The sequence below is a fragment of the Gossypium hirsutum genome, chromosome A11 (genome assembly GCF_007990345.1).
Source record: "Gossypium hirsutum isolate 1008001.06 chromosome A11, Gossypium_hirsutum_v2.1, whole genome shotgun sequence".
NCBI classification, from domain to species: domain Eukaryota; kingdom Viridiplantae; phylum Streptophyta; class Magnoliopsida; order Malvales; family Malvaceae; genus Gossypium; species Gossypium hirsutum.
This window is the reverse complement of record NC_053434.1, coordinates 14090884-14100985: the sequence shown is the minus strand read 5'-3', so window position 1 is coordinate 14100985 and position 10102 is coordinate 14090884. Positions and strand designations below refer to the sequence as shown.

At 32.9% G+C, this 10102-nt stretch overlaps 3 protein-coding genes across 3 annotated transcripts; 2 read left to right on the top strand and 1 right to left on the bottom strand.

Moving 5' to 3' along the window:
* The first annotated feature begins 556 nt into the window (after positions 1 to 556).
* On the top strand, positions 557 to 3564 carry LOC107924779 (anamorsin homolog). Its single transcript, XM_016855369.2, has 8 exons — positions 557 to 800; positions 1026 to 1170; positions 1645 to 1811; positions 1881 to 1970; positions 2298 to 2457; positions 2560 to 2696; positions 3025 to 3099; positions 3240 to 3564. Exons 1-8 carry the CDS (start codon positions 798 to 800, stop codon positions 3276 to 3278), a joined length of 816 nt encoding a protein of 271 aa, XP_016710858.1. The 5' UTR covers positions 557 to 797; the 3' UTR covers positions 3279 to 3564.
* A 204-nt stretch (positions 3565 to 3768) lies between these two features.
* Positions 3769 to 6285, bottom strand: LOC107923347 (uncharacterized). The gene is made up of 6 exons (XM_016853550.2): positions 6098 to 6285; positions 5449 to 5514; positions 5265 to 5331; positions 5074 to 5177; positions 4832 to 4968; positions 3769 to 4144 (listed from the first exon to the last, which is right to left on the bottom strand). The coding sequence occupies exons 1-6, from the start codon at positions 6283 to 6285 to the stop codon at positions 4011 to 4013; spliced, it is 696 nt and encodes a 231-aa protein (XP_016709039.1). The 3' UTR covers positions 3769 to 4010.
* A 1401-nt stretch (positions 6286 to 7686) lies between these two features.
* LOC107923069 (non-specific lipid transfer protein GPI-anchored 15) lies at positions 7687 to 8754 on the top strand. The gene is made up of 3 exons (XM_016853278.2): positions 7687 to 8119; positions 8229 to 8339; positions 8475 to 8754. Exons 1-3 carry the CDS (start codon positions 7807 to 7809, stop codon positions 8591 to 8593), a joined length of 543 nt encoding a protein of 180 aa, XP_016708767.1. The 5' UTR covers positions 7687 to 7806; the 3' UTR covers positions 8594 to 8754.
* Positions 8755 to 10102: the final 1348 nt, after the last annotated feature.

Genomic DNA, 10102 nt, shown 5'->3' with positions numbered 1-10102 from the left:
TCTCCCTTTTCCTTTTTCTTTTTTGCATTTTATCAAAATGGACAAATTTCAATTTTGGCCTTTATAATATATTTAAATTTGAGATTTAATATTTATATTTTAATTTTTAATATAAATTGGACTTTATATTTTTATAATGCTATTAATTAGTCCGAAGAGTTAATATTATTAACTTTTTTGTTAAAATATTATGTTGGTTATATAATTTGAATATCCTAAAAGTTTTAGGTACTAACACGTTATTCCCTATTTCTTTTAGGTTTGCTTTAATCTTATCTCTTCTTTTTTTTTTACAATTTTATAAAATGATTAAATATTAATTTTAATCTCTCTATTATGCCTAAATTTAAGAGTTACCTACTATACTTTAATATCTAATGTAAATTGGCCCCTGAATTCTTATAATTTTATTAATTAATTAAAATAATTAATATCATTAAATTTTCAATTAAAATATTATATATAATTTTTATAAGTGATATTATAATATATTTTAACCTTGAAATTTAAATTCTATAATTTAATATAAACAAATAGAAATAGCGTTGCTGCAAATGCCATGTGGCGAGCAACAGTTTGGTATTTGCATATGCCCGAGTCACACCTGACCAATTGCCCTCCAACCGCCTTTCTCCTTTTTATTAGCCACTGTAAAGGATTAAAATCTGTAATTTTAAAACCAGCTGGGCAAAGTAAAACCACACTGTCAAATCGCACATTCCGGGATCTCAATCCCCGAAAATTCAAGAAATAACTTTTCTAGGAGTCTTTTCATACGATTCTGATCCCTGATCTGCATGGTGAGTATCATTTCATCTCTCTCCCCCTCTGTTTTTTTATTGTAACTAAATTTACTTCATAACTTTTTCCATGGAAATCTTTGATGGTTTGGTTTCTCGTCATATTTGCTCGGAAACTGAAATTTTCTTTGTTTAATTGAACTTTTGAGGATTATGTAACGTATTTGACGGTTCTGGTTGCTGCAATTTTTTCCCTTTAATTTTGAACGCTCTTTGCCTTCATAGGATTTAAGATCGGAGCGGAGCACTGCATTGGTGGTTACTGATGACGCAAGTTATGCCCGTAATGCGCTGGAAGCAATTTGGAGTTCTGAGAACGAAGACCAGAAACGCTTGGACCCTCTAATTATCTTTCAAACTTCTTCTTTAGGTATTCTATTTGAATTCTAATAACTTTTTGGTTATTTTTAAGATACATATCTCTTTTTAAGGCTAAAATACAGTAGCACCTACTTCTATTAGTTGGAGAACCTCGGGGATGAATGCATATTTTAAAAAAGAGTGACAAAAGTAAATATAATTTTAATTGAATATACTTTCATTTGTTATAGTTTTTCGTATACACACATATAATTTTAATTGAATATACTTTCATTTGTTATATTTTTTCATATACACACATATATATAGTTAAAATTTGATTTTTGATGAATAGAAAATATCTTAATTCACTTTGAAACTAAAATAAATAGTAAAGGCAACAATTATATTTCATCCCTCTTTAGTGAAAAGTTTCGACTTTCTCATGCCCTTTTAACTTTCTTCTACTCCAATCTTTTGATGTTTTAGTTGCTGGCTTTATTACTCATGTTTGAACATATGTTTTCTTCTCGGGTTACTTCAGCTCGTCTGCCATTGCAATCATCCTATGTAGACCAGGTCATTTTCTTCACTAGGTCAGTTGAATTCCCGGTTGATGAGTTGTATGCCGAAATCTTTAGAGTTATGACTCCTGGTGGGAAACTGGTGGTTTATCGAAGTTTTCAGATTGAGATAAGTGAAGTAGAGACGGTAAGTGTGTTGTGGTTTTATGAATTTGATGGAATTGTAGTAAAGACAACTTACTAGTGGTTCATGTAGGCATTGTCTGCTTTGGAGCGCAAGTTGCTATTGGCAGGATTTCTAGAAGGGGAACGTTTTCAACTTAAAAAAATTGCTCACACTGTAGGGGTGAGTGCATATTTTATTCACCTTTTTAGGTTTAATACTTCTTACAGGTGCATGCAGCATGTGTATCCAGGGTTTTCTGAGCTAGGTTTCTGATCCCTCCTTGCCTAAGTAAAAAAATCCTTCTGTTCTGATGTTAGTTGATTGATAGATTTATCAATTTTAATTAGTCAATTGTAATTATTTTGTTTTCCTCAATTTGTATGTGTAATGGTCAAATTCTGCTTTAGGCATGTTATCTTAATTTTGTTGTTCATTTCAAATTCAGCTTTATATTACCTAATGGGAGTTTTTGATAAAACTAACTATCGAAAACATTGCCTCTATTAGATTAAGGCTAAGAAGCCATCTTGGAAGATTGGATCTTCTTTTGCTATCAAGAAGACCGTGAAAAGTCCATTGAAAATTCAGATGGACGATGACTCAGATCTCATTGATGAAGATTCCCTCTTAACTGAAGAGGATTTGAAGAAACCCCAATTACCTACTGGTAAGATGGCAAGACCTGACAAGACCAATAATTTTTGGTTGTCAATTCTTTAGGAGTAAAATTTTAGGAATATCATATAACATAAATATACTATTTCTTCAGTTGGTGACTGCGAAGTGGGAAGCACAAGGAAAGCCTGCAAGAACTGCACTTGTGGAAGGGCTGAACAGGAGGAGAAAGTACAGAAGCTAGAACTGAGTGCTGATCAGTTGAACAATCCTCAATCAGCTTGTGGCAATGTAAAACTTGTTATATACTCCTCTCTCTGATTTGGTTTGGTTGATTTAAATTGATTTTACAATTATGACAAATTTGTGGTGTTTAGTGGTTACTATCGGAATCTGTCTAATTGATGCTTTTACTTGTTCGGTTTTTGAAATCTGCTTTCTATTCAATCTTTCACTGAAAAGAAAAAAAAAAGAAAAAAAAAAGAAAAAGAAGCAAAGCGTAAAAATTGAAGTCGGACTTTGTACTGCTGCTTTTCTGTATGCTTTGAAACTGTGGAATGTTGACTAATACTTCTTTCCTTTTTGGTAATTTCTCTTTATGCTTTGAACTTGTGAGCAGTGTGGACTAGGTGATGCTTTTCGCTGCAGTACATGCCCATACAAAGGTCTTCCACCATTCAAGCTGGGCGAGAAGGTATGTGTTTTGACTCAGGTTTTCCTTGATTCAGGCACCACACTCTTGTATGCAGACTGTAACTTTTCTCAATGAAATGTTGGCACACCAAATGCTTAAATTTTAGAACAAGTATGACTTAGAATGATTTCTCGATCCAGGTATCTCTGTCAGGGAACTTCCTTGCAGCTGACATTTGAACTCCCAAATGATGGATTTTTGGCCCAAAATTTAATTTTTGGATACCTCAAAACATTAGATACTGGTTTGGTTTAGTGGTTTAATGTGGAAGTTTAAAATTCTACTTCATTTTATAGAACATTTGATGAAAATACATGCAGTTCTTATGTAAGTGTTCAAGTGGATATTTTATTTTTATGGAAACATTCTAAATACTAAACTCAAATCATCCACACTGTTCCAAAACAGGACGCGTTTCTTGCCAGTGGGTGTTAATGACTAATATAATTATTTTTATCGGTTAAATTTGAAGTTTTTTATTTTATTTTATTTTTCTTTTCTATTTAACTGTCTCAAAATACAATCTTTGCATTATCGCAAGAAATCGTAACGGCATGGTTTTTATTTGTCTTTCACTATACACAACTTTCATATTATTCTGACAGTATATCCTTCTAGTCCTAAATAGCGTTATATCATACGAAATTATTGGTGGCTATACGGGTTATATATTCTGAGGAATGATTTATGATTTTACATTGATTAAAAATGAAATCTTAAATATTATAATAATCATAAATAACAAAGAAGACATTTTTCCGCAACATAAAAGCAGGGTAGATTGATTGCAGACATCTCTGCTTCATATACTACAAAATCTTCATCCGTTGCCGGGTGCAAAAAATGAATATAAATGCCTAAACTCCTCGGATGCAATCCAAAAACTTCAATTGCAATATCTGCCAACCCGGTTACAAGTTAGTTGAAGACCCCAATCCATTGGCCACGTCGTTCAATATGTTTATAAGTTCAGGCATGCCCTTCCCAGACTTAGGCTCGTATGTCTTCTCCAGTACAAGATTCATCGGAGTATCCTTGGGACCAGCTGCAACACATAACAGCTGAATTATGTAACATGCAGAACTTGGGCACTGTTATGGCAGCAAAGGAACTCGCATGCAATAACAATTATGGCAGGGTAAGAACACAAACAAAGAAAGCACTGTAGTTTTGCGACCTTATCACATATATACATACAATTACCAAAAGCTATGTAAAATTCGTCGTGTGCACTGATGGGTTTTTCCCCATAATAAACATCTAACAAGTTGTGGAACCAAAAAAAAAAAACAAAACAAACAAACAGAAGATATATTTTTCAACTCTTCATTGTCCTTTATAGGTGTTAGTATGTTAACCAGTTCATTATCAATATAAAACTGCATGGCTTACACTTTTCCTTAAAAAGAGCAAATTGAATCCCGGAAAAATACTCCCAAGTGATTCAAGGACTAAATGTTACCCTATAGTTAAACAAGTTTTCAAAGTCTTAACTGGTATTAACAGACTTCTAAGTTAACATCTTACTGAATGGAAAATCAACTCATACGTGTATATTTTTCAGCAACAAGCAGATTTTTATTTTTACTTGTTTTAAAAGAAAGGGAAACGCAGAGATGCTTCTTTTAATGAATTGCTCTTGTTGAATGTGCTGCATACGGTTAAGAGAAAGGGGATAAAAAGACCACATTCCACCTAAAGTGGAGAAAAGCAATAAGCACAAGTAAATTACCAACAGTTGGTCTGGGCGTAGTCCTCATCTTCAAGATCTCAGGGCGGGGAATTATGGAACCAGATGCTCCTATACCTCTAGACACTCTCACCTTAGTTCCGTCTTCAAGATATTTAACTCCTATCTTACAAGGCTTCCTACATCAATAATATCTTTAATTTGTAAAAAAACAAAAACAAAAAAAGACAATAATAACAACAACAGTTATCTTTCAAATATACAATCAGAATAAAATCCAATACCCAGTAACAGGATCAAGAACTTGAAAATTTGAAGCATGAAAGGGAGCTTCAACAGTGAATATACCACCTTCATGACCTGGTCCTTGCTTTATGTGCTTTTTTACCTGTAAAATAGAAAAAATGAAATGTAAAACAACCCCTCCAAGTAACAGAACAAGAACCGTATTTTAAAATTTGAAGAGAGTCCTGACCAATTTTTCCCTTCGACAATAACACGATTCTGAGAGCGAATAACGCGTTTGATAATGCCAGTTTCCCCTTTATCTTTGCCCTGAATATCATCACCCGCCATTTGATTTACAAGAAATAAAACGTATAATTAATTTTAACTTACTCTAATGCAGAACAGAGCTGAATTTTAAATTAGGTGCTTACATTGTCGCCCCTGAGAACTTTCCAATGCCTGATGAGCTTCTCAGCTGCTTTCCAACCCATTTCAATCTTTAATCAAAAGCCTCAGTAAATCCCAAGAAAAGAAGATGGAAATGAAAATAAAAGGCAGGAACGGTGGAATCTAAGAGAGGTACAGCACCGAACTTTTGCCGATGACTTGGATGATCTGGATGGTGCTCGTTCAGTGCCAGGTTTTAGGGTTCTCGCTTATAGCCTATTGGATTATCGGGTTTTCCGATTTTGTTTTAGCATTGGGCTTTTTTTTTATGAACGTAAATTTATCTACGATCAGTGTAAAAATACAGTAAGTTTATGCACCGCACCTAATCACCAATTCCAACCCACCCAATGTCAATTCACTATTCACTTGTGCATTTAAAAAATTGAGATATATAATAATATTTTATTATTATAAAGAAGAAAGTACATACATAAAAGTTTAAAATTGATCTAAATGGGAAAGAAGTTCAAGTTTGTGTGAGAAAAAGATGAAAATTCATTTAATATATCATGTAGTAATGTGGATAATCTAAGTGAAATTTTATTCAACATAAATGAACATAATGAAAGAGTGTTATGTGATCAACTAAAAGTTGTTTTTATCTTGTCTGTAACTTCCTCTGCCCCGCACTTGGCATTGCACTTCACCCCACACATCTCGCTGTTAGTCCCCTCCTCCTTGCATTCGTCATCACACTCCTTGTAACATGACTTGAAACTCTCGTTATCGTCGCCCGCCGCTGCCACCGGACTCACCCTCATTGTTGCTGCCACAACAATGCTCACCAGTATATATACTGCCACCAATTTGTTGGCCATTCTCCCTGCTTTAATCCCTTCTTTTTCAAATGCTATATATTTTGCTTATTTTCTAATAACAGGTGTTGGTATGGCAAGGTACTTGTAGGGGTAGGAAAACCCTTATTTTAGGCAGTGATCCGCAGGATGGGGAAGTTTAGTGATTAATAATAGAGGGGGTGTCGAAATTTATGGTTTCCCATTTCAGTGTCCCGGGGGAGACTTTAGGTGCCAGGGTTCTGTCTATGGTCCAAAGTGTCGATGATATTGCAAGCAGCTGTAGAACCTTCATACCTTCCATGGCTCCAATGAGCGTAGAAGTTTATTAATTGTTAGGTCAACTAAGGGCTTTGGGAGGGTTTCAAGCAATTTGGAGGGGAAAATCAGCTTGAGTTCAACTGCTTCAACTAATTGCCTCATTTTTTTTATGCATATGACGAAATCATGTTCACTGTTTGGCATGTTAGTTGTAACTCTGGGTTTTCATGATTTTTTTTCTTTGTTTAATTATGTAGCTCGGTTTGTTGTAGAGTTGCTTGGACTATGACACGTGTTAATTTGGACAAATGTTGGATATAAACATAACTAATTTTTTAAAGGTTCTTTCATATATTAATTTGCAGTATTATATCATATATTCATATTGAAATATGAATAAAATGTGTGCACATACATGATTTTTTTTAATTAAATAAAGAAATAATACATCGGCCAATGTTAATAATTTAGTTCAAATACGGAAGAAGAAAATGACTAGTTCACAAATAAAAGGGTAAAATTCTTACCAAAGTTTTACGAATTTGGATTATACCATTTTATATCATGATTTTCATTTTCTCTCCATCCAAATGCTATAGTCAAAAGGTAAGCAGAGAGTTTGATCCCCTAATTAAATGAAACAATAAATTCAAAATAGTTCTTTTAAAATAAAATAAAAAAATTTGCAAGGTAATTTTATTTCAAGCTCTCAATCTAAGTTTTGAAACTTGGAGTTGTCTAACTCTAAAACAGATTTGACTTCCTTTTATAGTATTTTTGTTAATGAAGGGCTTCTTCAACTCTAAAAAAGAAAATGTAAATTAACCCAAAGGGAAATGCCTTGGTAGTATTAGCTTGGTTTACATTCAAAGAAAATGTAAATTAACCCAAACAGTTGTCTAACCATGTTTTAAATTCAAAGGGAGAAGGGTCAATTTGGATTCATGCCATCTTAAGCTATTAACACAACAGAAATCCTTCAGCAAAAAGTAATTGTACTACTACATATATATATATATATTTAATATGTTACTTGTAAGACAAATCAAGAAGCTAGCTAGTTATTGAACAACCCTCAAGTTTAGTAGGAGTTGTTCATCCAAATATACCAATCTTTTTGTCATTTTCCTCCAAGACACTACTATATAATTCCAGTGGCTTCATTATCCTTCTCACTCAAACCCCACATTTAGTAATTTGACTTCCCCTGATTCTTACACACAAGTTCCATCTCTCTCTAGTTTCACAACATTTTAGGCAGAAAAGGATCCATAGCAAGAGGAAATGGCTTCAAGAGGTGTTGAGATGGGTCTAATCCTAGTGCTGATGGCAATGGTATGGGCTGGAGCCAGCGCCCAAAGCTGCACCTCCGCACTCACCAGCCTAGCCCCATGCCTTAACTACATTACAGGAAATTCCTCCACCCCTTCATCTACATGCTGCTCACAGCTGCTGACCGTCGTTCAATCATCACCTCAATGCCTTTGCTCCGTGCTTAATAATGGCGCTTCCTTAGGAATCACTATAAACCAGACCCTGGCCACGCAACTCCCTGGTGCTTGCCGGGTGCAAACTCCACCAATTAGCCAGTGTAACGGTAAGCTCAATTAATTACTTCTCCTTTTTATGCTTGCTTCCTGTACTTATCTACAATAGGGAGTTTTTTTTTTCTTTTTCTATTAGTAACTTGAATTAAAATTGCCCAGGTGGAACGCCTGGAACTCCATCAGCAGGGTCTCCAACTGGTTCACCATCAGAGTCTTCTGATGATACACCTGAAGGTGCCATTACACCATCAGCATCAAACATTCCTTCAGGTACATATTTAAAATGACCTGGTCACATAAGCTAACCAACAAACCAAAACCATATACATCATAAGAAGTTTTTGAGTTTATCAATTACTAGATGATGAAGGGACATATTTTGATGTTATTGCTTAAATTTTGCAGGAACAGGGTCTAAAACTGTTCCATCCGTCGACGAGGGATCATCCGGGGCAAGCATGGAGAAAGGCTCCCTTCATTTGGTTTTCTTCCTTCTCTCCATTGCAGTCGTCGCCAAATTCTGATGAGTTGATCCATGCAGGGAATTGTTGCCCGTTGCCGTGTTGATGATGATTCTTTTTCCCTTGTTTTCCTCATATAAGTCTTGTTTCCGATGTGATTGAATTTGACTGTACCACTTTGTCCGACGTTTAGTCAGAAATTATTGAGGAACTCTTTTTTCTTATTTCTTTCGAATAAGTATGGCTCCCATCCGGTTCAACAACAAGAACAAAAATTTATGTTTGGATTGAAACCAGAAAATAAGGTAAAAGTAAGTAAAACAAAAGAATTATATTGCTTTGATTAGATAGTTAAAATAAATAAACAAAGGAAATCATTCATTATAATGAATTTCAAAAATTATAATTTTTTCATAAAAATTATTTGTGAAAAACCAAAAATGATATTTATTTCTTAAATTATGTTTCCTTTTCTTTTACTGACTTTTTTTTTTCTCCAAATTGGGCCTTTGAGAGAATGTAAAAAATTCTAATTTATGTGGCTTAAATAAAAGGTTTTATAAAAACAAAGGAAATGATTTCCCTTGCACTCCTTTCTTTTAAGGCTTAATATATAGATTGGCCCCTAAATTTGATAATTTTTCTCATATTTACCCTTAAATTTTTTTTTGTATCATATTTATCTCTAAGGTTGGCATCTGTTACACAAATTGGTCTCTACACTAACACCGTTTTTTTAAGAATTTTTTGACGTGGACAAGCATGCGACTGAAATATGGAGAAATAAGAGGATGACAAGTGAATTCATCTTTAACCATTCTTATTTTTAAAAAAAAACCTTAAATTTTTTTAAAAGAATTAAAATTTGTTAAAAAATATAAGAAATATATAAATTATAAAACTTCAAAAAAAGAAGAAGAATATATATATAAATTGAAAATAGAAGTAACAAATTTAGTTAAAATTTCAAAATAAAAATTCAAAAAAATATGTTTAAAAAATAAAAATAATAAAGTTGGTTAAATTTTTAGAAAAATTACAAGAAATTGTACAAATATAAAATTTAAAAATTTAAAAATATTTTAAATGTCAAAGAAACAAAAATTGACCGGTTGACCGGTTGACGTGGGTCAACTCTTTGTCAGCGCCGATCAATGTTGGTCAAGCTCGATTAACTTCGGTCAACGCTCAATCAAATTTTCTTTCTCTTTCATTTTTTGTAATTTTTTTAAAAAAAATTGACTTTTTTGTATATTCTTAAAATTTATTTATCTATATATTTTTAGTTTTTAAAAAAAATATTTTTATTTTTTATTTTTTTAAGTTGAATATTTAAAAAAGTAAGCTTTTAAATCATAAATTTTAACTTAACTTTTTATTTTTTATATATTCAATTTTTTGAATTTTTATAATTTATAATATCTTTTAAAAATTTTAATTTTTTTTCTTAATTTTAGGGATTTTTTTAAATGATTAAAAATGAATCCACGTGTCCTCCCTTATTTTTCCCGGTGTCGCCTCCATACTTGTCTATATCAACAAATTCTTCCAAAACAAACTATGTTGCTATAA

What these genes read in the sequence shown, in the direction of transcription:
- LOC107924779 (XM_016855369.2), top strand. An exon ending in CTTTCAAACTTCTTCTTTAG is followed by an intron (nt 1,171 to 1,644) that starts GTATTCTATTTG and finishes GGGTTACTTCAG; the next exon opens with CTCGTCTGCCATTGCAATCA. An exon ending in CATTCAAGCTGGGCGAGAAG is followed by an intron (nt 3,100 to 3,239) that starts GTATGTGTTTTG and finishes TTCTCGATCCAG; the next exon opens with GTATCTCTGTCAGGGAACTT.
- LOC107923347 (XM_016853550.2), bottom strand. Translation starts at nt 6,285, where the DNA reads ATGGCCAACAAATTGGTGGCAGTATATATACTGGTGAGCATTGTTGTG. An exon ending in AAGTTCTCAGGGGCGACAAT is followed by an intron (nt 5,332 to 5,448) that starts GTAAGCACCTAA and finishes GCAAAGATAAAG; the next exon opens with GGGAAACTGGCATTATCAAA. An exon ending in GTTCTTGATCCTGTTACTGG is followed by an intron (nt 4,969 to 5,073) that starts GTATTGGATTTT and finishes TTATTGATGTAG; the next exon opens with GAAGCCTTGTAAGATAGGAG.
- LOC107923069 (XM_016853278.2), top strand. Translation starts at nt 7,807, where the DNA reads ATGGCTTCAAGAGGTGTTGAGATGGGTCTAATCCTAGTGCTGATGGCA. An exon ending in ACCAATTAGCCAGTGTAACG is followed by an intron (nt 8,120 to 8,228) that starts GTAAGCTCAATT and finishes AAAATTGCCCAG; the next exon opens with GTGGAACGCCTGGAACTCCA. An exon ending in AGCATCAAACATTCCTTCAG is followed by an intron (nt 8,340 to 8,474) that starts GTACATATTTAA and finishes TAAATTTTGCAG; the next exon opens with GAACAGGGTCTAAAACTGTT.